Below are 27,773 nucleotides of genomic sequence, written 5' to 3'. Positions count from 1 at the left end.
TTTGGTTTATTCGGTAGCATTAATGGTATTCACCTGTGCAAAATGTAAATATTCCTCTTACGTTTCTCATTTTACGCATTGACCGATAGATCTTTTCGTCTGGGCAGGACATGTATAGCTATTTTATGAAGTAAACTTGCATGTCAAGTAATCCTTCGGATCGGGATAGCCAGGACTACATTATATGGGCGGGTCCTCGCTTTCGGAAAATCAATGTGATGATGACCTATGGAAATTTCACTCCTTCCGCAAGAGGAAGGTTGACGAAAATCGGGGCCAGGTGGCTGGGCAACTCCACCCTCAAACCCTGAAATATTCAGGTGTGTTGGTCAGGCTCACATCATCAGATCACATCAAAGTTTATACTTTCTCTGACATCAAGTCCTATCTCTATCTCGTGATCTCAATTTCAATCCACTCCACCATTTGGTCTCGATCGGCGTCATGATGTCGTCGTTACGAGCGTAAGAACAAGAATTCCGGAAGCCTCGGAGCAGAAAGCTTGCAAATTCTCGATCTTGAGGAGGTCTTTTAATTCACCTTTTCACACCGAGGTGCTATATGCACCCCCCCACGCTTTCCGGAATGTATTTGTTAGTGCAGGTACTTTTGTAGCAATACTGGTACAGAGGATCGGCTTACTAGATGGGGGGGATAAAATTCCCTCGATTTGTGTTTAGCGGCTACTCCGTTGTGCACATGTTTCTTTTCTTTTTCTTTTTCTTTTCTATGTTTTTATTTTTCTTTTTATTTTCATACCACATGCACTCAGTGGTATTGCAAAGAGAAAAGCCTTCGGCCCCTGTCGAGGTGGAAAGTAACTTTGCCGTCGTATACAATAAGCACTAAGGACAGCCACTCTCGAGGGGGAAAGTAATCCTGCCATCGTATACAATAAGCACTAAGGACAGCCAAGCTATTCTCGGTATATCTCACCCCGTCTCCTCTGAACGCCTGACCTTCCGTCCGCGTAAACATTTTGAATACTCAAATTACGCAGTCTTTAGCTCAATTGAAGTTGTGGATCTACATGATTTTTACCTGAACCTTGGCCATAAAATATATGAAAACATCGGAGTTAACCATAAAATATTCCCTGCCTGCGGAGCACCTTGTAATACATATGACGTATGGCCTCGATGTAAGCCTTGGAGGGCGGTGGCTGATTCTGCTGGTCTGGACTAGCTGCGTCCTTCATGATTATGTTTAACTCCGCGAGGCACGCCTAGACTTAGTTCCTTCTTCAGTCTTGTATTTTCGTTAATGCTACATGATAACTTTCATTTTAGGTTGTAACATAATACAAAACTGACTTTCACTTTTCTCATCACCGCTGGAGCCGCATAGATAGGAGCACATCGTTGCCGCTATCTCGCCCTATTAGTAGACCTGGCACTCACCTGCGGGTGATCCGCAGGGTCCTTATGCGACTAGTTTTAGTAGGGTCGGGTGAAGATTCCTGATCTTGGACCCATCGGGCGGGTGAGTGCTCGGTATAAGTACCGCATTGGTGATACATATGGCTTAAGACTCATCAACATCACCGAAAACGAGAACAAAAAAGGCCGCTTCTGCGAGATGATTGAGAGAAAATTTCGTCGGTGAGGAAATGAGCTAAGTCACTTGGACCAGTGGGAGTGTGGCTGAGGCACTTTGGTTGCCTCAATGGGTGAGTGTCATAAAGCCATTTAGGCATCGACGTTGGCATTATATTTTGTAACGGAAACGAGAGTATCTGGAGAAGTAATTTTAATTCAGGAGGATGTGATGAATAAAAATGCTGGTCAATGTTTTGTGTGAACATTCTAGTAGATAGACTCTTTGAAAACATCAAAAAATAGGAGTTAAGTCATGCTGTGAACTGTCATTATTGAGGAAATGAATTACAACATAGAAATTAGGAGCTAGCGTTAATAGCGGATCTCGGATGCGAATCATACCTTCCTCTTTTCATGTCCTGGTTGCTGATCGGGAGTCAAGTGGCTCCAACCCCACTCAACGTCGAGGAGTAGATGCCAATCTCCAAGAGGCATAGCTCATTCTTTAGTTCATACTAACCGAGACTAGTCGTCTACGTATGACTCACAGGATCCACCTGTCCCTGGCGGTAGCCCTTGTTAGGGCTTGAGTTGAATCACTCAGGCCAACTCAAAATGTGATTGATACTAGGAGCAGTAATCGCCATCGTGTACACATGTGAAAGCAGGAACGTCGACCAGAAAAGAATCTTCAGGAATAATAATCAAGAAATAAGTTTGAAACCTAACCAATCCTCGATGGCTTTGAAGCGACGTTGGTGATTGCTTACGTCGCCGGCTGCGCACTAGCGGGGCGGTGCGCCTGAGATTACGTTAGATCCTACGGACTGCGAGGTATGAAATACACGTGACTTGGACTGCATCTTGGCATAGCTTGGTTGGCTCTCGCGGGACCTGGTTGGGCCTCGGTGGTCCATCGTTAACTGCGCAGCCCCTCAAGTACTTTACTGTTGCAGGGGTTGTAGCAAAAGTCAAGAGCTGGAAAAACATGATTCGCTATTTTTTCGCCCCCATTGTCCGTCCGCAAGGATACCGGCCAGGTGGCCGGTTAGCGTGGGATGTAACGTTGTTTGCAAGTGATCATTGTCCCGCCACTAATATCAACTGAGCCTTCAGTTACTGAATTCCCCGAGATGACCCAGTGCTTTCGCCCCCATTTCCAAGGAGTATATAGTATCCAGCTATACCATTCATCTTAGCCTGATGCAGAGAGACGTAATTATCATGTTCGTCTTGCCTGCACTTCCATTGTTGGCTCTAAAAACATCCATGAGACCATGCCGTTCGAGACTTTTGTCACACAGCGAATAGGTCTAGAAGCGGCCAGTGTTGGAAATGACGATTTGACACAGGCTCAGAACTGTCAGAAAACGGGCAATGTTCCACACTATTCAGCTCAGCCGCTATATCGTTCGTTCACAAACACCTGCCAATATAATCGACGAATTGACTTTTAACGTATGGTGCACACGCAGGTCAACGCATGAGGATCGGACTAGAGGATCTACAAGCAAGAGTGACGATATACCAGCAAAGGGCAAAAGAGAAAGCGGACAAGGTTGAAAAGCGCAAATCTTCCAGTCGTGACTCCAATCAAGCTCAAGCTGCAGACTCGATTACGAGCCCGCTCAATGTCTCCGAGGACGAAGTCGAGTTCCGTGATGATATGACTGAAAGCAGCGAGGTCTGACTCCACATCAGGTCTCTATTCGAACTTAAGACTAACTATTCCGTGCAAAGATATCTCGTCGCGATATTCCTCCTGAAACACACAAGCGGGGAGTTGGCGATCACGAATGCCAAGTTCCTAGGAAGATCCCTCACACTCAAAGTCATAATGGAAACACGACGATGGAGAAGAATCATTTTTTTTGGAATAGCGGTGGGCTTGATGACGAGAGATCTTGCATTTCCGATGGCTTAGACACAATTGTCGACAATTCTTGGAGCAATGCGGACACGGCAAAAACACAAGACAGCTACGATTCCGCTTCACCACTCAGTCGAATTCCATCAAGTGGCAATATGTTCCCCGCACAGGCGACTTCGCACGCGCAGCTGAATCAACTACTATTACCAACGGACCAGGTTGATGCCTATTCGTTCTATTCCCCGTCCCCGGGACTACAAGAAATTCGAGATACGAGCGAATCCAATACCTCCCACGGCTCCAGTTCACCCATGCACAAGCACCTACAGCTGGATACATCGCAAAGCCTTCCTTTGTGTTCCAACTACCCCAATTGTAAGCGATTTGCTTTGTATTCAAGCCACAAGGCGATATAGGTAAAAGCGCTAACAATCACAGCAGCAATTATGGACAGTGAGCTGCTCGCAAATACCGACTTTATCAACGACTTTGTTTTCCAAGACATCAACAATGCAACCTCAGATCTGCCATTGGCAACTGAGGAGGCCTGGAGCTTGTGGAACCTGCCACCGAGCCCTGAGACTACAACCGTCTCACCACTGAACAACTCTCTTCATGCACCAATGGACTCTCCAACGCCAGGCAATCGATCATACTACCAGAACGGAAATGCTGTCATCACAACTGACAATCGCGGTTCTGAGTCTGGATCTACTGGCCCCATCACGCCGCCTTTTGAAATGCTACCCCCAGACAAGGATGCGTTGATAGAAGGTCGCGTGGCATATGTACTAGAAGCTGCAAAGGCTGCAGGATATGAAACTCTCGATGAATTGATTGTGGATTACTACACGACTTGCTTCGACGAAGGGACACCACTGTACGGCCAGCAACGACTAAGTCGAAGCCGAAGCCTGCCACAATTCCTTGCAGCTTGTTGTGACGCAGCCGGAGGATGGAGCGACTGGGAGCGCAAGGGATTTCGTGAGGAGATTCTAAAAGGCGTTGAAGACATACTAGTTAGAGAACTAAGGACGTTTAAATCTAGCCCAAGCTTCTTGGAGTGGCTCAACATGCCCCAGGATAGGAGCGCGTCGAAGAATGAGAGCAGAAAAAACAAAGAAAGCGAGATCAAGCGTATATTTCAAAACGAGGTAAGTCAAGCCGCTAGAAGACAACATCCATCGACATTCGTCATCACTTGCACCTACTGACCTTCCCAGCTGCCAGATCTTTGGGCTCTCATCACGGCGCTCATCGCGAAAAACAAGGCGCTTCAACCGAAGGACTATTCTGGAGCTGTATTCAGTGTCATTACCTCTTTATGCTGCGCTGTTGGCGAACACAACTGTCTTGACGAGTTTGTTCATCTTTCAGCACCAGGTGCGTATATTACGCCTAGCTTAATCCATTCGGAATAGCTAGCACGTTGAGAGCACCAGCGGGATCCTTTAGCTGCTCGACTTCGCCTTCAAATAACGGCTGAAGACTGAACGGTAAAAAGTCCAAGTTTATAATCATAGCAAGCATCAGTGGCGATCAGTCTAATACACGTATAACATATCAGGATAGATTATGACCATGCATTTTCAAAGAGATTATCTTAAATTCTTCAACGCTTTGATCTTCACAACTACATATTAGCTGCCAATTTGCTTGGACTTAATCTAAAAAATTACCAATCGTCTGGTAAGGCCGGATGTTCGAACTAGGAGTGTATTTAGGCCTTTCCCTTGCAAAATAAAGGAATGGAGGCAAAGCCCACCCGGAAGCATTCGTACACTCGATTGCAGTAATCCGTTCACGATTTCAGGCTACAAAAGCGGCCGCCGACTATAGAATTTAGCTCGAGATATTACTTTTGTTGTCAGTCTCGGTCACCTATCCGCAACTAAGGGTATGACAATGGACAGATTTGAAATACTATGCAGGAATGGAGACTGAGTTCTCCACGCCTGGTGCTGACGTCGGCCCCTCGATCCGGCAGCGCCTGTATAACCCTCTTATAGCCTCCAACTGATGCCGCCTGGAGTGCATTGCCATACAATCCGCCCTGGGCGTTGGCGTTCGTACCCCGATCCAACAGCATCTGCACCATATTCTCATGGCCTCCGTTTGATGCGGCTTGTAGTGCATTGCCGAGCAGCCCACCTTGAGCGTTTACGGATTCGGATAATCCTGAATCCGCAGCGTCAATGGGTAAGATACTGTTCAAGACGAATCCCCATCCCAAGAATCCTGCGTAGTATAGAAACAATACCATATTAGTAGGAGGACGGTTATAATCCACATTCATTTTCCACGGACGGTCCATGTCATGCAGCCGTATCAACAGTCTATAATAGACTTAGCTCCTCGGAAGAAGGAATCCCCGAGACATTACCTCTATCTGCCCTTCCTTCCTCTTTCATCTCCTGAACCCGATCTCCACTCACGAAAAAAAGGAAAGGCAGATAACGGAAAAGAAAAATGGAGCCAAACTGACTGGCTGCACGGAATAACTACAGATACGAAAATGGACGCCGATATTATGGCTTCAAGGCCGAATTCCCCTTTCCAGACGACCAAAAGGCCACCACAGCACACGCGATGATCACTGCCATCTGGCAACATCTTCTAGACTATAGAGCTTTTATTGCCCCCCTAGATCCGGTCCAGAAAAACCACAAGTTTCTCGAGTTCGCTACCCACAGCAGCTCCTGGACGATCATGGCCCTGGACCGGCATCGTCCTGCCCCGCGCTTGACGGGGAAGGACCCGACCTATATGTCTCCAGATCGCCGGTATTTCGAACGCCACGAGCTTGAGGGCGATTGGCCGTTTGCTGCAAAACAGGCGTTTCATTTGATCCATGCGCAGTCGCTAGGCGGGGTGATTGCCGACTATGACAGGTTCTACACTAATGCGTCCCGGCATCTTCTCCCGGGCGGGTGGTTGGAAGCTTGGGAGAACGACTTGCGCTTCTTTACCGACAACGCACAGGATGAAACCTGGCTGGTGGCACTGAGGGAGTGAGAGGCGCTGATGCACGAGGTAGCGGCCAAGTTTGGCAAGCGAGTCAACGTGGCAGCAGAGCAGAAGGAGCTAATGCACTCAGCTGGCTTTGTGCAAGCCGATGAACAAATATTCAAGGTGGGTGAGCCTGAAATGGAACAAAGATTCAAAGACAATCCGTAAGTGTATTGTAGCCTGAGCGGCTGACTATTGAGCACCTACCACTAGGTTCCCTTTGGCAAGTGGAGTGACGACCCAAATCTGAAAAGAATTGAGAGTTCCTATGTGTTCCACATGCAGTACGCGCTGGAGGGATACAAGCTACGTCTATTTACCAAGACATTGGGCTGGTCAAAGGAAGACACTGATGCCCTGATTAGCCGGGTGCAGCAGGAACTATAGCAATAGGATCTGCGGCTTTCTTCATATTTCTATCTCGCTATGGGGCAGAAGCCAGCACAAGCTGATGGAAAGTAATAGGGGGGAGGGTGGAAGTGGGGAAAGGAGGAAGAAAAGAAAGAAGTACAATTTTATGAGGCAAGATTAGAAAATAACCTGCCTCTGTGTGTATATAGAATGCTGTACCAATTATGGTCAGTAGTGAAATTAGAGGCACATTGGCCGGGCAGTGCAGAGTGAAGGAAAGAACACACATCTTGACAGCACGTAAGCGAAGGAGACAAAGCATGGGGAGGTTTGAAGTTCGGAGATCATTTTAGCACTTAATAATATTTTCTGCTGATTCTCAAGGGGATATTTATATCCTTTCTCCGAGACCTATTTTCCAAGGAAAACGCATATAAAACTGTTCTTTCACACCGCTACTCGGTGATCCATGAAAGAACTGGATAGATAACCCGAAGAGAAGGTGATGTAGATGAGCGAACTGCATATACGCGCTGATTATGCAGCCCAGTTTCGAATAATTATCCTCATGGGCCTAGGTGCCCAATCAGCAGCCGTCTGAGCACAGAGAGATGCCGACCGATGTTGGTGCCTTAGGATGAGGGCTCTAATCTTCAACAATTACTATCCACCTATCTCACTAGACCTAAATCCGTAAGAGAACCTATAGAATTAACTAAAGGATTATATGTCTTAGCAATACGGCCTATTAAACATAAGGCTCTATGACCTTATTCTTATTATACAGGAAGCATAGGACGCTTTACTAGCTAATATACTAGAAGCGCTACATCTTCAATGCCGCGTAGGGTGAATGAGGTCATTTAGAGGGAAGGGGGCCGCCCCCCTTCGCAGTCTTAATACAGGATAGATATAATAAATTACTGGCAGAATTATTGGGAAGACTAACGTTTGTTTCTTTAGTCACCCTGTGTATGATACCTTTTATTATTGGGTTGTAATAATACAGCGGGAAATCCACAATCGAAGCAAAATCGGGATATTCTCGAGGACCAATGACTGAAAAGTTTCAGCATGAGAAACAAGGTGCTAACTGCTGCTTTATTTCCTAATAGCGGTGGGTGGCGAGAAAATGTTCTGTATGCAAGGCTGCCTCGATTCGTGCTAAAGCAGCCTTGGCCGTGCACAGACTCTAAGTTCATAAATTCCCGATCAGAGGTTCGTGCGGCATCACCTTGCACTGACAAAAGGTATGTACCTTGTTGTTGGGGTTGTGGATACAGGTATATCCGTGACGTAAGTCGCGGGTTGAGTGGTTCCTAAATCGGAATACTTGCAGATGGGACCCATTGATGGCAGGACGATCAGAGTCCACACACGTGCGAACCAAGAATTTGGGAAGTGCGCAATTTACTTTGATTTTTTCAGGGACTGGTATACGCCCCGAGATCAGTTCACCAAGGTATTGTAAGAGGCTAGTAATAGTTTCAGTAAGGAATTGAATGAATTGGACCAGGGGTATCTAGACAGTGAGGAATGTTTGACGAGGGAGTCATGGGTGAAGGACAATTACTATTGGAGGTAAGACGGTCGAGTCCAGCCACCGTGCCTCAGTAAGTTTACAGTGTCCTTCCGTAAATGGATCTCAATTGTTGTTTGACAGGTGGGTGGCGCCGTAGTCCATGGAAACGTATTTGTATCGTGAGGGGAAGCTGAAGCTTGGTACGGCTCATCGGTGGGTCCGCGTGGGTCTCAGATTCAGCTCACCACATCCTCTTCTTTCATTGACCCCCGCCTATTATCTCCCCCCCTCTCGGCTCTTCAGGTAAAGTGGAGAGCGCTAAAATTGCCGGGACAAACCTATTCACTCGATTTCATCCCCGCCTGACCCATCATGCTAATGCACCTCACCTTTTAGACGAGGGGCTGATGGCAAAATTCCCCGACCTTCTCTCGAACGGACTTCGCCGTATCTAGTGCGTACAGACAAGAGTTGGAATATGCTTACCATCTGCGCCTCAAACAACGGCGCTGGAGTGGTGAAGAACTACGCTAGCTGTGCCTCAGGTGCCTAGCGGTTCGAACTCTCGCACGGTTGCTCCCGCTCCGCACCACCCCAACCAAAGGGATTTCACCCGAGGGTCGATTCCGGGAGGTGCGGAAGCTAGTGGATCCCTTTGCGTCAGAGATCCGGCATGGTTCATGATGGCCCATTTCCGATCGGCAGTGGCAGCCAGGACCCAGGCATCCAACCCCCGCGCAAACATTTGGCTACCGTGTATGCCGTGACCAGGTTGCGATCAGACTGGTCAGTGTCCATGCCAATCGAGTGGCGGTTCTCCGAAGGGTTGCATTGTCCACTCGGTGTCTTGAGTTCTCGCTTCTATTGGCTACCAACCGCAAGGTCCAGAGCTCCAGAGACCGCCCGCACAGGGGAGGCCATGGCAAAGGAAGACAGAATTGCCAGCCAGCCATGATTGGTGCCCGATTCATATGTCGAGTACTTATGAACTATACGTTTTGATTCAGCCTACCAGTGCCACCATTGCAGCCATAGCAGCCAGCCCCTATTACACCCCTGCGGCGACTCCGAGACCAGGCCTATTGGGCTGTTTACCTGTGAAACGATTCATGTCCAGCTTGAATGGACAAAAGTTTGCCGCTCCGGCGTGCCTGCTACCGAAAAATATGGGTCAATGATGGTCATAGTGGAGAGAGCAATGCCTATCATTGTCATCACCATGCAGCATGTTCCGCAGCGCTCCACGTTCGCGTCCATCGAGCTGGAACACAGGATAATTGGTACCAGCAGACGCCTTCTCCATATGCTGCAAATTCCTGCCTTTGGGCTGGCTAGACTCAGAACCCTAGTCCGGGCGCAGCCACTGCAGGTTGAAACCTTGGAGGTGCCGGATGGAGTGACTGACGCCAGCATCCTTACCCTCGGAGAGTCTATTGTATCTTCGGCCCACCCTCATTTGTTCGGGGCTTCCACTTTCCCGCTGATCCGACAAGATCGAGTAGTGCAAGAGATACATAGTCCGTGTCCGCAGAAGCTAAAGCTCTGCCCCACTCTCCAATACCCATACCCATGTAATAATGGTGCTGTGAAGCTCCATCCCAGCCCTCGGCGTAATGGGGGGGCAAAAAAGAAAAGACAGGAAAATATGAAAAAGGAATAGATTTGGATTCCGCTCCTGCCCTGAAGCTGCTACAAAAGCCCTCATAGCCCCCAGACAGGTTGATCCTTCTCTTTCATCCCTCGTCTTCCATCTCATAATCATCCCTCGTATGTGCTCTCCACTATTTTAGAGCGCTATACCCGATTGATCCGCCGGTTTGTGTCGCCTATTTTGTTGCTTTAGGAGCTGTTGCTCAGATAAAGAAGATATCTCCGAACCTACTCCCGGCCCCCGCAAGATCTCTACACCTTCCAAGAGACATTCAGGACAGTCTACTGAAAACGTGACCGTCCCTCCTATTACAACGAAAAAGAACCTTACGACAACTGAAACTACGCCACTTTTGACCAAAATGGCCCCCGGTATCGTCTCTCCCCTCCCGGGTAACCACACCTCCCCCTTCTACTCCAGCCTGCCTGGTAACTCCCGGCAAGTATCCGGTCTCTCTACTGTCTTCGACAACGACAGCATCTCTAACCATGGCCGCTCCTCGCGCCGCGAGTATTTCACGCCGCGGAAGTTCAACGGAGCTGGCAACTCCAACATCACTAGCGTCGTGCAGTCCCTGCACCGTCGCAGTGGTGAAGAGCTTGGCGTTGACACCTTCGCTCTTATGAACACCAAATTCCCCGATATTATTGAGTGGATCCGGAATCAGCGTATGAGCCACCTGCCCGCTGAGGGAAGCAACTATGACAAGGTCCTTGCTTGGGCCCAGCTGTTTGTGGAGCGCTTGAACAGGTTCGAAGAGCACATCCAGGGCTTCGCCGGTGATAGCTATCTCGCCGCTCAGCTCTCCTATGGCTACTGCTATATGCTCCTTCAGGTATGTTATATAACGAAGTCTCACCGAGACAAATTGATTCCGTGCTAATTAGCTTGTAAAGCTTGGCAAGGAGAACGCCTCGGCATTGATGATTTCCTTCGGCTTCTTCTACAGCACATCCTCCACGCTGGTTAACCTCCTTGAGCGGACTGAGCTGTTCGCCATCTCTCAAGAGATCAAGGAACAGCTTATCCTGGCTCTGGCCGACCTTGTTACTCTGGTCTCCAATGTGTCTACTCATTTCCACCAGGCTATCCGTAGCTTGACTGCGGATTCGGTCTCCGTCAACATCTATGACACCTTCCCCCACCAGATTCAGACCTTCAAGGACCGCTGCTCCAAGATTGCGGAGACTATGTGGCGCCACCAGCTCGCCCAGGAGAACATTGATACGGAACGGGGTAAGGACTCCCAAATATATTCCAAAATGTGCAGGGACTGATCTGTTTCGATCTTTATAGTTTCCGTTGTCAAGTCCGTTCGCTCCTGGCTCGCTCCCGAAGACCGCGTCCTCAACCACCTTGCCGAGAACTCCTCCCACCTTGCTCACGAGCGTGAAGAGCTGACCTGCCTGTGGATGGGCCCATACTTGACTCGCTTCCTGAAGAGCCATAACCACACTCTGTCCTTCTCTGGCAAGCCTGGATCTGGAAAGACCGTGTTGGCTTCCGTCATTGTCGACCGTCTGCAGGATCAGGTTGGTGGGGTCACTTATAAGACTTTGTTTGTTCCCATCAGTAAGTCTTGAAAATATAAATCCATGTACTGGGGACTACATACTGACTAATGCTCTAACAGATGCCCGCATCCCGGCCGAGACTACTCCCACCGCCATCGCGAAAACTATTCTCTACCAGCTCTTTGAGAAGCGTATCGGTAATATCCAGCTTCTGCAGATTCTCGGCGACGCTTTCGAGCGTAGCCGCAAGACTACCGATGTTGCTGAGTACGAGGGCATCCTCTGGACCGCTCTTCAGCGCGCCCTGGCTGCCGCCCTCCCTGGCGCGAAGGAGCTGGTCATCGTCGTTGACGGTCTTGACGAGGCCACTTGTGGTGAATCCACTCTACTCAAGAAGCTCTCCTCTGCTGCTGTCGGTGGTGTGAACGTGAAACTGATCACTCTCGGTGCCGAGAAGCCCCCCTCCACAGAGAATGTGATGCACGTACCCATCAGCGAAGAGCGTATCTACGATGATGTCTCCATGGTTGTGCGCGCCAACATAGAGCACAGTAAGACCTTCATCGATCTCTCTGAGTTTGAGCAGGAGTCCGTCATTGATCAGATTACCGAGGCCTCTCGCGGCTCCTTCCTGTGGGCCAAGCTTGCCACGAAGAAGGTTCGGCATGAACACAACCCTGACAACTTCCGCAAGACCCTGGATGCCATGATCAAGAGCCCCCCGAGTATCACTGACTTCGTGATTCACACTTTGTCTTCCCAAGATGTCAGCGAGGATGCCAAGCTTATGCTCCTGTGGCTTGCCACTTCCGATCGCCCCCTGCTGCTGAAGGAGCTCGCCACTCTGGCTTCCATCCAGGTTGACAAGCAGACTGTATCGAATGACAAGGTCGACGCCCTGCACGTCCTCAAGCCTCTGGTTTCTCTTGTCTTCCTCCAGGATGGCCAGGTGTATCTCCGTCACGGCCTGATCCGCATTGCTGTGTTGGATGTGTTCCACAACGGCAAGCTTATCCCCACTATCAAGGACCGCCACCATGACTTCGTTGCTCGTCTGCTGGTCTACATTAAGAGCACTGTCACCGAACAACACCCTCCCTCGCTGAGTCCTCTGGACCCTCACGACACCACTCTGCTGGTGCAGAGAAACCCTCTTCTGGACTTCGCTGTTCGGTACTGGCCTCACCACCTGACTCAGACTACGACCTACACCACTGGTGGTGATGCCTCTATCGGCAAGGAGTTCAGCAAGATCTTCCCTGCTTCTATCACTTTGCTGTTGCTCCAGAACACCCTCTGGCAAAACATCTCCACCCCGACGCTGGTGACTTTCCAAACCACCGTCACCAACCTGTGCCGCAACATCCTGACCACCAAGAATGTTGTAACCCTGCAGTCCCTCATCAATCTGGCAATCCTACGCCGTGATATCAGCAAGGTCCCGGAGGCCATTCCTCTTTTCTACGAGATTGTCACTCTTAGCAATACTCTGCTTACCACCAAGCACATTGTGACTATGCAGATGGCTACTCTGTTCCTCGACCTCACCGTGGACCAGATTACTAGCAGCAAGACTGATCTCATGACGAAGCGCGAGGAGATCCTTCTGGTACTGATCGAGACCTACAAGGTTCACTACGGAGCCACCTCCGAGAAGGTTGTCGTCACTCTCCGCACTCTGATTGAGCACTACCGCTTGACCAAGGAGGAGAAGAAGATCCAGCAGATCCAAATCCAGATCCAGACCATCACTGGTCAGTACGGTGGCGATGACGAGGACAACCGTGACCTTCACGTCCATCTGAAGGGTCACAAACATGATGGTGAGACTGGGATTCGCTTTGTCTTGGACGTTGAGGAAGATGAGGTTGTGTCCGAGTCCTTTGATTTCGAGGCTCTTATCAAGCTGGCTCAGAAATACACCGCGGAGAGCCGTATTATGGAGGCTGAGCGCATCTACATTGAAATCTGGCAGCGTGCTAGCAAAGAATGCCGCATTCAGTACTCTGAACACTGGGAACAGATCAAGCTCAAGGCTATTGTTGTCTACTCCCAGTTCCTTCAAACCCAGAAGCGCGAGGTCGAGGCATCCTCGATCATGTCTTCCGTATACGAAGAGTACCGCTCTTCCACCACGACGGTCTCACAGAGCACCGCTTCCCACTTCAACCAGATCGCCAAGATTATGACTGCTGTGGGCATGTCGGCTGCTGCTCTGACCATCTTCAAGAAGGTCGCTCACTACTACCAGAGCACCAACAGCACTCAATCGACAATGTACTCTGAAATACAGCAGAGCATCTCCAATACCTCCCAGTATGTGATGCAGTCGGCTAGCTCCTCGTCTTCCTCATCTGTGTCCGAGACCGTTCTGGAAGAGATTGTGTACGAAGCCTCGAGCTCCAGCTCCAGCATCAGCCAGAGCTCGTTCACTGCCACTTATACCCTGGTTGAGCTCTATATCGGCCAGCACCGCTGGAAAGATGCCACCCGCGTTGTCAAGAAGGTCCTCCAGAGCCTCTGGCCCTCGCTGCTTGCTTCCTCCATCCAGGATGTCGTCCTGCCCAGCCAGCACGTCGAGAAGTGCATTGACCTTGCCGAGCGCCTCAGCAAGTGCTACCACTTCCGCCGTCGCTTCCCTCGTGAGGAGAACATTCGCATACGCGTCTACCGTGCCGTCCGTGCTGCTAAACCCGTAGATGACAAGATCCGTGAGCGCGTCACCGAGGAGCTGGTCCGCTTCTACGACCACTCCTCCCAGCCTGATCGGGTCATCACCACCCGCCAGGAGATCCTTGAGGATTACATCAAGCACTACGGCCCTGGGCACTCCACTGTTATCAAGATTCTGTGGAACCTGGCCGAGCTCACTCATCCTCGTCCCATCTCCATAGAGTACTATCAGCGCATCATCCGCGCCCTGAACAAGGACTCGCCCAACTGCCACCCGGATGCCATTAAGGCTCTGATGATTGTGTTGACCGAGCTCTACAACCAGAGCCGCTATACCGACGCCGTGCCGTACTACTCGCTGCTGTTCACCACCTGGTTGAATGACCCCAAGAAAAGCCCCAAGTTCCAGGACACCACCTTTGTTCAGGAATTCTTTACCCGGTACACTCAGTGCCTCCGCAGTATCCGCACAGACTACACTGTGATCCACAAGATCACCACTGACTACCAGTCTAAGGTCAAGGTTATCTTCGGTGCAACCGCTTCGATCACTATCCAGGCTACCCTGACGCTCGCCAAGGTATGCCAGGAGTCCAAGCGCTATGAGTCTACTGCCATCACTCTCTACGAGGAGCTCCTCAAGATCAAGACCGAGGAGTTCGACCACGAGGAGATCCGCGCTACTCTGGATGGCATCTACGAGGAGCAGACTTCCCTTGCTATCAAGTCCGACTCAGTCTCTGATGAGATGGTTTCGCGTGCTTCGAGAATTCTTCGTAAGCGCGTTACCACAATTCGTGAGCAGCACGGTTGGGCCCATGAGGAGTCCCTGGTCCAGCTGACTGAGATGGTCAACTTCCACTACAAACACAGCAAGATCGAGTCTGTCCTCGAGGAGCTGAAGCAGTCTACTGTGCACATCCTGTCCTCGGAGACTTCCTCCGTTGCCCTGGCGTCTGCCGCTGTTACCATTGCTGGTAGCTACATTGCCACCAACCAGATTTCCAAGGCCACGCAGCTGTCTGAGGAACTGTACCGCCAGGTGATCATGAAGGATACTTCGAAGATCAAGGAGTCGCAATTTGACCTTACCACCAAGGGTCGCCAGAGCCTGGTATTCCTCGCCCAGCTTGAGCACAGTCTCCACCAGCGCACCTCGACCATCACCGAGATCCTAGCCGCTCTGACCACCGAGTACGTCTACTTCGAAGAGTTCCGCAGCCGGACCGTTTCCAAGACCAGCACCTTCCAGTCGGTCTCTCTGTCTGCTTCTCGTCTGTACCACTTCCTGCTCCGCAGCAACCGCCACGTCGTCGCTACCCGCGTCTTGGATGACTACGTTGCCTACTTCCTCAACACTGAGGGCAAGCGTATCAAGTTGACAGAGACCGCTCAGGTCAGGATCTTGCTGGTTACCATCCTGGACCATTTCAACACCCACCAGTCCTCGAACTTCATCCGCTCGGTTGGTATCGCCGCCAACTACCGTGTCATTAACCTTCTTCAAAAGAAGAGCTACGACGACGCCGCCAACCTTGCCATCGCTGCCTTCCGCTATATCTCCGCCAATGAGGTCTACCGCACCCCGGCCATCGTCAAGTTCGTTTTCACCCTTGGTGTTTTCATCACTGGGCGTACCATCACTCCCCAGCCCGATGCTGCCGTCCAGAAGAAGTTGCACGGCGTCTCCGCCGTCATAATCCAGGATGTCCTTCACACCATCAGCGACCTTAAGATCAACCTGGCCCAGATCAGCCTAGAATATCTGAACATCCTGATCGGTCTCCTTGGCGAGCAGAAGGACTACAAGAACCTCGTCTGGCTGCTGTCCGGCCTCTGGAACAACCGCAATCAGCAAGCCAACTGGTCTCCCGCCATCACCATCCAGCTGGCTCGCCGCTATATCCTAGCCCGCTACATGGTAGGCGACGCCCTCAAGGCTTCCCGTCTCGCTGAGGACATTGTGTACAACTGCCGTCGTGTCAATGGTGCCCGCCACTCCAGCACCCTGGAGATGTCCACCTTGCTCACCCAGCTGTACACCGGCATCGCCCAGCGCTACCAGTCCGAGAAGGGCGGCCAGCACATGGCAAAAAAGTACTACAAGAAGAGCGCCAGCGTACACGAGAACCTCCTCCGCGTCTTTATCGACCCCCACTTCGCCGATTTCGAGGGCGGTCTCGACAGCAGCCGGAGCATGGACGGCTCCGCCTACGACATCGACCTCGCCGACTCTTCCAACGGCCAATCTACCATCTCCGAGGGTGAGCAGGTCCGCCAGCACCTGCAGCTCCTCAAGCTGTCTGTGCAGCGTCTCGGTGACTGGCCGAAGGACTTTGCCGAGTACGAGCGTCTGAACGCTGAGCTTTTCCTTGAGTTCCGTGACGACCTTCAGGGCATTGAGGGTGTTGAGAAGTGGAACTTGAAGAGTTTTGGCTCTGGTAAGGCTGCTAGCAACGAGGATACCCTCAGTTTGGACTTTAAGTCTTGGGAGCTGGAGCTCCAGCCGACTGAGGAGGTTGAGGAGGAACTGTGAAATGTTTCTGATTATTTGAGATGGGAGAAATCCTTTTGACAAAATTGTCTTTGTTTGAATTGTTGTATAGCATGTTTGTATAGTTTGCTTTTCATTTAGTTATGGCACTATTATTTTCTTGTTCAATTATTTCAGATCCAGGTACTGGTCGAGAAGTAGCAGGAGGCATCGAGCGTAGACTCGGTCACGTTGCCATCCAAATTACCAGTAACGATGTAGATGGTGTGGTTATAATAGCTGGTAATATCGTAATGAAAATCCTGGAAAGACGGCCCGGTAGTGAGAGTCTGGGGCAAGAGATAACCAGCAGAGGGACACTGGTTGCTCACGCTGAATCGGCAGTCAATCTCGATTGTGGTGGCTGTGGCGTCGGCTCTCACAACACTTCCTTCCAGTTCGTCCATGTCCATCTGATTTAGGGCCGGGAAGATAATATCGACTTCAGTCGACTGGGCCATGGTTGTCGCAACTACCATCGGTCTCACCGAGGCCACGCCCACGGCCACGGCCATAATGAGACCTTTAGGGGCCATCGTGTCACGACGGGAAATGACGATAGAGGATATTTAATATATTCAACGTCTTAGTCTAGGGGACTGACCCTTTTAATGAGAGATTTGATTGGCACTCCAGGCATAAGGTACATATCCTGTCGGGTTTGCCTCCATAGTGCTTAATTAGTGCAAAAAGACGAGACATGATAAGTCGATCATTCCCGCCGTATGATTGGATTATCATAGCAAGAGCATGAGATAGAATCTTTCGCCAACCTTAAAATTGTGATCGACGATCCTCGATCCTACGGATATTAAAATGCTTATAGAAGCCCCAGTAAATGTTGATACAAACAAAAATATTTCAAATACGATCCTGAGGCTAAGAGTAGTCAGATAGAATACAGCACACAACTCTCCTATTGCCTCCGAATTGGAAACTAGAAATGTAATATTGGGCTGCTACCACAGCCTTAGCATTCAGTGGATACTAATCTCGGGGACCAAATACGGGGACCTTGATACCGGTTTGAGATGACGAACGTGCGATCTAGGGCGGCTGAGTTGAGATTTTTGGATGGGCTGAAGTGGGCTGAAGTGGGCTGAATACGAGCTTAACCTTGTGGAGACTGCCAGCTATTTGGAATCGGTATGGTCAGCGCTAAGACCCTGGCCTATCCTAGCGCTTATACTTGTCGTATCAATTGTACGATCGTTGTATTCAGATATGGTTCTGTGGGTCAAGGTCCAGTATTTTAGATATTGGTCTAATCCTTAAATGCATCGTGTTGGTTCGTTCCTACCCTTCCCGTGTCGTAGTCCCAGCTCACACCCATCTTCGGGAGGCTAAGCTACTGGCCAAACCTTGGATATATAGTCTTCCCACCCCAATGTGTCTCGTGGCTATACATAGCATAAGGCTATGGACAAGGATAGGCCCACCTCAGATGGATAACGGGTAACTAGCCCCTTCAAAAATTACGTTTAACGGAATTTCAGTTTAGAGCCAGTAGCGCCGGCATGTCCTACGATTCAGGATCTCGGTCGTGACCTTTGCCTGGCGTTATTCAAGTTCAGTCACCTGCGTCCCAGCCCGTTTCGGAGTGGATATTGTACAGGGGTGTAAGGATGCGACTCCCCAGGGCGCGAAAGGCCAAGACAGGAAAGTTCAACCATGCTATAACATATACACGATTGAATATGGATACATCGGCGACCGTAGCGGTTCTAACCTATACTTTCGAGCCCTAGCCTACGAAAACAGGCTTGGTGTCCCGCTTTATAGAGTGGACAACTTCAAAACTAGCAGTGAAACGCAGCGAACGGAGAGTCTCGTCGATCGGAATCTGGCCGACTAGCCAACTTGGGGGTTTGCACTGGTGTCGAGACCATCCACTTCACGTCATGACTGCTGTGCTTATTTGGGGTCCGCTGAGTTCAGCTGCGACAATTGGGGTGGAATCCACAGCTTGGCAGTTGTTTGAGCCAAGAGGATCTTCCTAGAAACTCCACAAAGGGCTGGGAGGAGGATCTTGGCGCTTACTGACGCCCTTGATTGGATATCTATTCTCCATGTCGTAAGCCTTTTGGGGGGACAGCCTGGCAAATATTTAGAAACGGCCGTGATTACTCGCCCTGTGGTCAGCACCAAGAAATATTGAGCTGATCTTAAACTCAAAAAACTTCAACTTGGCTCACCCCTTGGTCCTGTTAGTGATCCGGAGCGCATGAGACCGCTGATAAAGTCATCCATCCGGACACTAGTGCGTGAAACGCAACTCTCCGTGCGAATAACATTGGACCAGGTCATCTCATTACTACTACTATTATTATTATGCATTTGGGCGCTAAGTCAGACGTATGGTATGGGTAGGAGCTAAGGCTGGGAGCCTAAATGTGGACCTAGACCCTGCGGATCGGCTCGTTTTCACCTCGTCGCATTTGGATCCCATGCCGCAGAGAAAAGTATGATCGTCCTGGAACTCTCATTCTCACATATTTAAGGTATACATTTTGCAGTATCTGCAAGGACGACAACCTTCAGCACCAACATCGATAACCCCGTACTCTGTTCCACGAAATGGGTGGGCTACCTCTATGGAGAAGCCCATTGGTAAGCAGCTACCTGACAGGCTCATTTTGATAAGCTGATCAGCTCTTAGTCAAAGTCGAGTGACCGGCGCGGTCAAGCAGTTGAGGGCGTGGCCGATGTCACAACCCAAGATGAGACCCTCTTTGAGAACCCACAGTTTGAGCACTATGAAGCAACCTCCAATATTCAGCTGTTTTTTGATCTCTTTTTCGTTGCAAATTTGACCTCGTTCACAAACGCCCATGAGATTAACAGCTCACAGAGTCTGTGTCTGATTCCCTGACCGGACACTTGTCATGTAGCTAACTTCAGCCTTCTCGCTCGCAGAAATGGGCTCCTACATCGGTTTCTTCTGCATCTTGTGGTTTACTTGGGCTCAGGTGACTTTGTACGATGTCCGGTTTGCTACAGATAGCGTTCTCGAAAGTGTCGCCCACACCTGTCATTCCGGAGTTATGGTAGGGCTCGCGATCATTGGACCCGAATTTTTGACGGAAGATGATGGATGGGGACCCCCGCAGCAGCTGTCACTCATCCTGATGGCGAGCCGTGTGGTTCTGTTTTGTCAATATGGTTCAACTCTGTTCTTTACCTGGAGGTACCGCGCCACCCGTTTACCATTGATGGGAGTGATGGTGTCCCTATTCATTGCCGCCATCATCTATCTTGGTGTATCCTTTGCATTTTACCGGACGGCGTCCAACGCCTATATTGCGTGGTATGTTGTCGCCGTGATAGAAGTTGGGGTTAACTTGGCCCTTGCGGCCCGCTGGAAAGCCATATCATTCGAGAAAACACATCTCGTGGAGAGATTGACTTGCCTGACACTGATTATCGTACGTTTTCCGATGACCTTTTCAATTCACAAATCAGAGGCTGACTGGAGTAGCTGGGCGAGGGCATCATCGGCCTGACCAAGACAATTGTCAAGATTGAGACCTTCGACCTCAAATTCACCTCTGCAGACATTGGTTCTGTCATATCGGCAGTTCTGGTTATTGTAAGAGCTCTGGCTCGTGGAGACTGAAGCAGAATCACTAATATCCCAGATAGTATTTTGTTTATCAACTGTATTTTGACAATGTCCGTATGGAGCCGTTTGGATCTGTCCGCCAGCAGCTGTGGTCTATACTCCACTTCCCTTTCCATTTAGCTCTCGCTCTCATGATGGAAGGGACAAATCAGATCCTGTTGTGCTTTCACGTCGTTCAAGACCTTTTCAAACTGGTAGCTCTGTTTCCAGAAGGGGGGTTCGACCGAAGGTCTGCTCACTACGCTGAATGACACAGTTCATACCATCTACGAGAGATTCCCCTCCACACAGAATGTGTTTGATGAGGTCGAAGCATCCTTGGATGCAGTCATGAACCATGCTGCTAACACCACAGATGAGGAGATAATGGAAAATGTTCAACTGGTCTTTAGGCAGATGACCAAAACAATTATTGAAGGCTTCGGCTGGGAACCACCAACTGAAATAGCCGATGAGGACTTTACTGCATATGGCAGCTCGATCGTATCCATATTCAACCTTACTTTTGGTAATTCATCATATTTCTTCCATCTACTCTTCAGTCCTCTATCAAAGCCGGCTGTGCTAACCGCTTTTTGTACCAGGATACTTCTGCGTCTGCACCGGCCTTGTCTGTTTGATAATAGGTGTCCTCACATTACTGTCACACAGATATCGTTCCGGCCATTCTAGTTTACGGTATATCAGTATCGGTGCCAACATCCTCGTTGGGCTGGGTATTGCTCTACTGAGCACCGCGGTCTTAACCGATGCGGCAGGGAACCTGGGTACAACGCCCTGGACTCTTCCTGCGCTCACACTAATATTGCTCGCTTGTCAGTCAATCATGATCTGAACGGATGGTTTGATATGATACTGATGTAATTCTAGTGATTCTCTTGCACCATTTGTCGGTGGCGCCTCCGAAGCCTGAATCGAAGGATAACTAGGCCGCTTGATCCGCAGGCCAAAACCCGCCGGGTGTGGGCGGAGACTAGCACCATGAGCTAAAAAATATCTATTTATCCTTCTACTCCCGTCAAAGTGTGGTTGGGCGTTTTACCTCAAAGAGAATGACCCTATACACAACCTGTCAACGGTGATAAAACACCACTGGTCTGCTACCACTTATCTGAGCTTGTTACGGCGATTATTTTCGAAGTCTGTCGCATATAATTCCATTCTTCTGCATATACTTTGTTCAAGAATAATATCAAAAAGGGTAGCCACTATTCGAGACATCATCTCGTGCTACTGGTCCGTGCCGCAGTAGCCGGCTGCAGAGCAGCAGTATCTGTAGTAAACATCCGTTCCATTGCAGACATACTCATTCTGGTAACCACAATAACCGTCCGGCGAGGGGCTAAAAGGGCTCGAACTGGGTCGAGAGATTGATGTGCTAGTAGTGGTGGCAGTATCTGAAGCAGTCGTTGAAGATGAATCGTCCTGGCAGTTGCCCGACTGACAATTCCCAGCACCGCATTCCGCGGCCGTGCTGCCGCATCTAAAGTAGTCACATAAGTCCTAGTGTGCAGAGGGATGATATAGCTCTGAGCCGATACTCTCGGTGTCTATTATAGAGCCGACGTTTTTCTCGCAGGTCCATAATCCATTCTTCTGTCTTAGGAGTAGTATGCTTCATATTCGGTACCGTCGTCCAAATCAAATAATGATGGGACCAGTTCAGGCCACCTATCCAAAAAAAGATGTCCCATCTCTTGATAATGCACGAAGAGGTGATCTGGGGCATCAAGATCCTCTACCTCAAATGCATCATCTGAAAATCGAAGTCCGAGATACTTCCGTAAGATGTCCTGGAAGATCTGCATGGGAGGAGGTGGGGTGGGATATTGCTCTTTGTAATGACTTGGCTGACCGGAGAACGAATGCATGATCTCGAGAATGCGATTCATAAACGGAGAACATGAGCGCCACACGGAATCCTTGGATCGGGGTATAGCTTCTTTCAAAAGGAGTGTCTTGTGTGAATTCTTCGGATTATCTGGTAAGGCGATGGCTTCCGAGTAGAATGACCCTAGACAAACGACGGTGATTTTTTTCGAGGGCCCTTCGATAGTCCCGGCCTGTTTTTCGAATATTTGTCATTGTGCGGTGTGGTTTAATAAAGTCATACTTGATAGAAGACATTGGATCATCTCCGCATGAAGAGTTTCGGCGTGATACCTGTCTAGTTGAGGAGAGACGGCATCCTCTGGGTATGCATCCAGCAGCTCTGGGTTGTCAAGGGATGGTGGGCGGTGCTCTGTTTGCTTCCTGAAGAGCTCCGCTATGTCATTGTAGATGGCCTCATGGTGAGCATAATCCTCAAAGTTGAAGACCGGGAATTTCAGTAAATACGCCATCTCTTCACTCTTCAGTAATGGCTTATCTGGCTGTTCAAGTCTTATGTCTCTGTCCTGGAAAAGATGCTTGGGGGATTCTGAAAGAGGCTCCTGGTGTGATCGGCATAAAACCTCACCCATGAAAAAGAACTGATATATGGAGCGACGGAAATTCTCCTTCCAAATGAACCATTCCGGAGAAAGCTGTCCGGGATCGCGTATTCCCAGGTCGTTATACATCTCTCGAGCCCACTCAACATTGTTCAAGTAAATATCTTCGATACCTCTCATAAGATTTTCCCAATCCAAGACCTGCCGGATATCTTTTGAGGAAATTGCGGAGGCACTCAGTGAATCAAGTGGGAAAGGCTGTGGTGGGAATTGTCCTCTGTTGAAATGCTCTACCACGATTCTCGTTTGCGCGGACATATTATCAGAAGGTTAAATCATCGACTGAAGAGTCTTTGAGGGTGTTGCCTACTGTCATCAAGGCCTCATTGAAGGCAAAAATATTGCGTGGTCCCACGTGACGAAATACACCGTTCGGATTCGAGGAGTAGACATAGTGGAGGTGCTTGCATGTTGAAAACAGAGCGATCGCTTGAGACAATTTATCGCAGCTTTGCAAATAAGAAGGATGCAAATACTCGCTATCTAATTTTTGGCGAAGTCTTCTTGGCAACGCTTATACCTTCATTAGGAAATGCACTCCGAAGGTTATCAAAGCGATCCTTCGGTGTTCGGCCCCCCTCCTTCGTAGAAAACGAGTTTGGGGAGGGGGGGCATTTAACGCATTTGCGATATCAAATACATTGAATCAATTGATAAACCCATTTTAACGAAGAGCATACTGATGCGCTATTCATAAGATAGGCAGTCTGATTAGTATCACGGGCCTGTCAGACCTCACATTATGAATAATGGGGCTAAAGGTGCTTGTGTCGGGCAATTTAGTGTAATATTTGCGCAAAGTAAACTGGGGTATAACTAAGACCACGGCATGGTCTAGATTCAGCAGTGTACACAAGAAGCCTTCACTGGCCCTATTATCGATTCGATAGAGTAAATTTGCTTTGCTTTTCTTTTCCGATCTTTCGCCTCCGCAAGAATGCCATAGGCATTTCTAACATGCCCGGATTAGACTGTTTAGAGCGAAAATAGTCCTCTAAAATCCGGATCCAACTTCAGTCATCGGGTTGTTCTTGACTAGTGCTAGGTGACGAATGCAAACTGTGGGGCCACAAACATTGTAAACATTTTTGGGCGCGACGCCACAGAATCTGTACCGTTGCCTCCTTTATTAATGCAAAGGAAACGAGAATTTTGTGTAAGGGCTACTGTTCCCCTAGAAATAGACTGCTGTTCCGCCATCCAGACCACCTATCCATTCCCCCTATCCATTCCCCCTATCCATTGCACTTATTCTTTGATTCCAACCCCGATCCAGAATGAGGAGTATTGTCATTTTGTTTGTGTGCTTAGCGGCCGTTTCCCTAGCCAGGGCGGGAAGTTCTTGCCTGAACAACAATTATTGCGCCTTCGATGAAGCTTGCATTGGCGGCTTCTGCGTGGCAGGTACCATCACGGCTCGGAACATCGTATTGGCACACGACAGACCCGACTTCACGCTGTGCTCTGAAGATGACTGCAACAGCATGTAAGAGTTAATTCACTACTCGGACCTTCCATGCAGCAGCGAACTCGTGCTCCTTATTACTGTATACGAGCCAAAGGGGATCCATGGATTGAGGGTTGGACATCTGAGGAACCCCTTGGGATAGTGGGATAGTCGCGTAATCTCAGAAGGGTCTAATGGGATCGCAGGACAGAAAATTGGTGTGGACAGAGCACCCTGGGCTGCCATGTTCACGACAGAAATTGCGGTGTGAGCAAACAAGAATTTTATTTTTCTCTTCCTTGCCAAGGTGTTCGAGCTTCCCCTAGACGGGGATGGAGCACGAGGTGCAGAGGGAGTTGGGGACAGATTGTCTATTGCTGTGTCAGCATGTTCATGTTTCTCTTGTTCCATTGTTTGCTTACTGGTGACTGTTGAATTTTAAGGGAAAAGGCCTGGGCTGGCGCTATTTCGGGACCTTGGTCGGCCATAGTCAGCACTGAGTCCGCTAGGGGAACGACTGTTCCTTGAAGTTCCTTGTATTTTCAGTTATTAGCAAGACCTTGGCTCAAGATTAAAATTCGAGTGACTATGTCGAAACTGCCGAGTACTCACCTCGTTGATGCCCGTTCGCCTGACGTGAGGGGCTAGATGTCTCCGAACGAGACGACAACTGTGAGACTAATGGATAAATTCTGTTAACTCGAGAGACGATTAATTCCACGTTGGGTAAGCATACTAAAGACGGGCCGAGATGGCATCAAGGGGCCGTCCGTACTAAAGGCGCTGAGGGTTTGCCTTCCTGCGTGCAACTTGTTCAATTCTTCGTTTAGACGGTTACGATCGAGTTCGACGTTCGGCGGCTCTGCTGCAATGCTTTGAATCTGGGCATCCTCCATACCAACGATCGTCTGGCCTGTGAAAATGTGTTCGAGGGGTCGGAGCAAGCAGTTCTCAATTGCAAGAGTCGCGATATTGTCGATGAAAGTCACGATAGCGGTCTAAAAAGGGCCTTATGAGAGACTTCTCAGTACGTTGGCAATACAGCACACTCACATCGTAGTAGGCCTGCATCTGATCAATGATTTCTGCCGCTGCAAATTGGTCACTGGATGACTGCAATTGAGAAGCTGCTCGGTCAAGGTCACTGGCATTGAACGTTTTTTCAAGATCGTCTGCACTCGGGAAGAATGGGGATGAAGCAAGGCCAAGCTCCTTTTTCAACACGGCGAGTTGACGCTTTTTGCGTGACTGCTGGATTTTGGAAAGGAAGCTCTTCCCCAGGGGCAGAGGATGACCACATCTTCTGTAGGAAGTCAGTTCCCGAAGCTTTTCGAACAGAGAGACTCTCAAACGGTCCATCTCGGGAATGATGAGGTCGCGCATCAGTAAATGGTAAGTGTGTTGATCCGTTAGATGCTCGAGTACAAGGCCAACAAAATAATTTACCGCTCCCCAGACACCCTTTAAATGAGTCTCGGCAAGGTCTTCCCAGGGTTCGGACTGGTCGCGGAACAAACTCCCCACGAGCATCTGATTTGCGTTTCCTGGAAGCTCTATACCGCGGTTATCGACTGCCTGCTCCTTAATTTCCTCTTGAAGGCTCTCTTCATTGACATATATAGGTACCCACCCATCCATGTAGGGTTTGGCCCTTTGCTGCTGAAGGGTTGAAAAGGGGATACTTGACTCAGTTTGGCGGATGATTCTTCGGCAGCCACGGATACTGATGGCTTCCGCAAAATTCTCATTCATCTCACGAATGACTGCCCGCAATCGACGGAAATTGTGGGTATCCTGGTTCGCTTTCTGGCCATCGAACCCCCCGAAGAAATCATCGGAATACATTCCGTTCAAAGCCTGGTCTGTAATGCGACCAAACTTGCTACTTATGTCCACAAGAAACCCTCGTTGGTCTTTAACGGTTGACCTTGCGGTGCCCAACTTTGCTAACTCTTGTTCGTGATCCGAGATCTTGTTTTGTATGTCCGAGATCAGATCCGGGAGGCTGCGGCGAATGTGCTTCAGTAGAATATTGCTCAGGCGTCGTCTTAGGCTGTCGATCCCTACAATCTCACGAGAAAGTGAAGCCCAACGGCCTCGCTCGAGAACAACGCGTTCATGCCGGTCTCGCTCATCGTGCGAAGTGTTCCGCGTCTCAAACTTTCGATTGCAGAGCACATGCCATCCCAGCTGTAGGTTGACTTTTTCATTTTTGATGAATTTGAGATAGGTGTCTTCCTCTTCCGAGCCGGGTGAAAGAGTATCAGGCTGGGTCACTATTCCCAGTGTCCTCTCGTGTCCGGGGTCAATTTTTCCTGCCAGGTTCAAGACCCGTTGATGATGATAGTCAAGTTTCGTGCTGATGACGGCCAGGATGATGCTTCGTTTATTCTCCATGTACTTCTTCGTCAACTCCTCCACTAACCTCATTCCTTCTTCATTCTGGTCATCGCTGACGGAGCTGTAAAGCCCCGGAAGGTCAACCAGACTGAGCTCTGGCTTCTCGGGGCCAGAGATCTCGACCTTTAGAACATCATCGCTGTAGCCTGCTGTGGAGAGCTGGCCGCCATCAATTCTCATGCACGCTTCAGCATCCTTGATCAAATTTTTAAGGTCTTCGCCGGTGGAAAACGATTCGGAGGTGAATGATTGGAGCCTCGCTCGCTCAAGTTCGTCGGTGCGTGAAGCACCCGGTTCGATAGACACTTTGACTCGCGCTTGTGGACTACGACGAAGGATGACCTCGGTCGCGAATCGGGTACAGACATTTCCTTTGGCTGGAAACCGCACTCTGGAGATGGCTTCGAGCACGGAACTCTTTCCACTTGACTGATTGCCACAAACAATCAGTTGAGGTAACTCCACGAGTCCGCCGATACCGAGGTTGCGTAGCTCATCGATCTTGTCTAGCAGTTTCGATTGCTCCACCTGCAGTTGGTTCAAGGCGTGTTCTTCACCGGAGGTCGACATTGTGTCAAGTGTAGTTTTGTATTAGATGTTGAAGTCGTTTGTAACAAGATATTTGTGATCGGAAAATTCCAAGCAAATTTGATTCATGGTGCAAGTCCGCGACTCTCTGGGCTTTTAAGCAAGACGCAATCTCGGCCCCCATTTTGGTATCCCTTCAAAGCGCAGCTCGTGCATTAGTTCCATGCCGCAGCGCAGCTGTTGAATGCTGCGCCGGGCAGAAGGAGCCCCTGAAGTCGTTTATCTAATTTCGGCTTTATTTACATGCTGCGTGGGGCCAACTCTGTCTAGTCCAATGGCTTACACAGTCCTCCTCGGATACTCACATGTTCATCACCTTGATACACAGTCATCCCATTTGAGAAGATATACAAGCATTCAAAGCTGGGAAAACTGAACAAATTCCACATGTGGTAATAGTCAGTTGCTGGGTTCCAAACGCACCGTTTCAGCATTCCAAATACTTCCTTCGCTAATTGGCACCAACATAGCCTCATCGTCCCTATGCGCCTATTTGTGCTAAAATTAAGATATCGGGACAAGCCGAGCGCGTTATCTGGTGGATCAGATGATCCACCCCGCAT

General features: G+C 49.5%; 9 protein-coding genes across 9 annotated transcripts; 6 read left to right on the top strand and 3 right to left on the bottom strand.

The window, feature by feature from the left end:
* Positions 1-2,815: 2,815 nt before the first annotated feature.
* N7498_000510 (uncharacterized protein) lies at positions 2,816-3,228 on the top strand (the record flags this gene model as incomplete). The annotated part of the gene is made up of 2 exons (XM_058447573.1): positions 2,816-2,948; positions 3,014-3,228. The coding sequence occupies 2 exons, from the start codon at positions 2,816-2,818 to the stop codon at positions 3,226-3,228; spliced, it is 348 nt and encodes a 115-aa protein (XP_058312984.1).
* A 626-nt stretch (positions 3,229-3,854) lies between these two features.
* N7498_000509 (uncharacterized protein) lies at positions 3,855-4,829 on the top strand (the record flags this gene model as incomplete). Its single annotated transcript, XM_058447572.1, has 2 exons — positions 3,855-4,562; positions 4,632-4,829. The coding sequence occupies 2 exons, from the start codon at positions 3,855-3,857 to the stop codon at positions 4,827-4,829; spliced, it is 906 nt and encodes a 301-aa protein (XP_058312983.1).
* A 1,168-nt stretch (positions 4,830-5,997) lies between these two features.
* Positions 5,998-6,423, top strand: N7498_000508 (uncharacterized protein; the record flags this gene model as incomplete). The annotated part of the gene is made up of 1 exon (XM_058447571.1): positions 5,998-6,423. The coding sequence occupies one exon, from the start codon at positions 5,998-6,000 to the stop codon at positions 6,421-6,423; it is 426 nt and encodes a 141-aa protein (XP_058312982.1).
* Positions 6,424-6,432: 9 nt separating this feature from the next.
* Positions 6,433-6,804, top strand: N7498_000507 (uncharacterized protein; the record flags this gene model as incomplete). The annotated part of the gene is made up of 2 exons (XM_058447570.1): positions 6,433-6,540; positions 6,631-6,804. 2 exons carry the CDS (start codon positions 6,433-6,435, stop codon positions 6,802-6,804), a joined length of 282 nt encoding a protein of 93 aa, XP_058312981.1.
* Positions 6,805-10,302: 3,498 nt separating this feature from the next.
* On the top strand, positions 10,303-16,664 carry N7498_000506 (NACHT domain protein; the record flags this gene model as incomplete). The annotated part of the gene is made up of 4 exons (XM_058447569.1): positions 10,303-10,776; positions 10,838-11,177; positions 11,238-11,513; positions 11,575-16,664. 4 exons carry the CDS (start codon positions 10,303-10,305, stop codon positions 16,662-16,664), a joined length of 6,180 nt encoding a protein of 2,059 aa, XP_058312980.1.
* A 131-nt stretch (positions 16,665-16,795) lies between these two features.
* Positions 16,796-17,197, bottom strand: N7498_000505 (uncharacterized protein; the record flags this gene model as incomplete). The annotated part of the gene is made up of 1 exon (XM_058447568.1): positions 16,796-17,197. The coding sequence occupies one exon, from the start codon at positions 17,195-17,197 to the stop codon at positions 16,796-16,798; it is 402 nt and encodes a 133-aa protein (XP_058312979.1).
* A 2,041-nt stretch (positions 17,198-19,238) lies between these two features.
* Positions 19,239-21,212, top strand: N7498_000504 (uncharacterized protein; the record flags this gene model as incomplete). Its single annotated transcript, XM_058447567.1, has 7 exons — positions 19,239-19,271; positions 19,321-19,513; positions 19,578-20,086; positions 20,140-20,250; positions 20,494-20,791; positions 20,868-21,098; positions 21,154-21,212. 7 exons carry the CDS (start codon positions 19,239-19,241, stop codon positions 21,210-21,212), a joined length of 1,434 nt encoding a protein of 477 aa, XP_058312978.1.
* Positions 21,213-21,884: 672 nt separating this feature from the next.
* N7498_000503 (uncharacterized protein) lies at positions 21,885-23,033 on the bottom strand (the record flags this gene model as incomplete). Its single annotated transcript, XM_058447566.1, has 2 exons — positions 21,885-22,297; positions 22,397-23,033. The coding sequence occupies 2 exons, from the start codon at positions 23,031-23,033 to the stop codon at positions 21,885-21,887; spliced, it is 1,050 nt and encodes a 349-aa protein (XP_058312977.1).
* A 1,833-nt stretch (positions 23,034-24,866) lies between these two features.
* On the bottom strand, positions 24,867-27,192 carry N7498_000502 (uncharacterized protein; the record flags this gene model as incomplete). Its single annotated transcript, XM_058447565.1, has 3 exons — positions 24,867-24,892; positions 24,959-25,220; positions 25,276-27,192. 3 exons carry the CDS (start codon positions 27,190-27,192, stop codon positions 24,867-24,869), a joined length of 2,205 nt encoding a protein of 734 aa, XP_058312976.1.
* Between the last annotated feature and the right edge of the window lie 581 nt (positions 27,193-27,773).

The sequence above is a fragment of the Penicillium cinerascens genome (assembly GCF_028974065.1).
Source record: "Penicillium cinerascens strain IBT 15544 chromosome Unknown contig_16_segment0_segment0, whole genome shotgun sequence".
Classification (NCBI taxonomy): domain Eukaryota; kingdom Fungi; phylum Ascomycota; class Eurotiomycetes; order Eurotiales; family Aspergillaceae; genus Penicillium; species Penicillium cinerascens.
The sequence above is the reverse complement of the archived record's forward strand: the minus strand, read 5'-3'. Positions and strand labels throughout refer to the sequence as shown.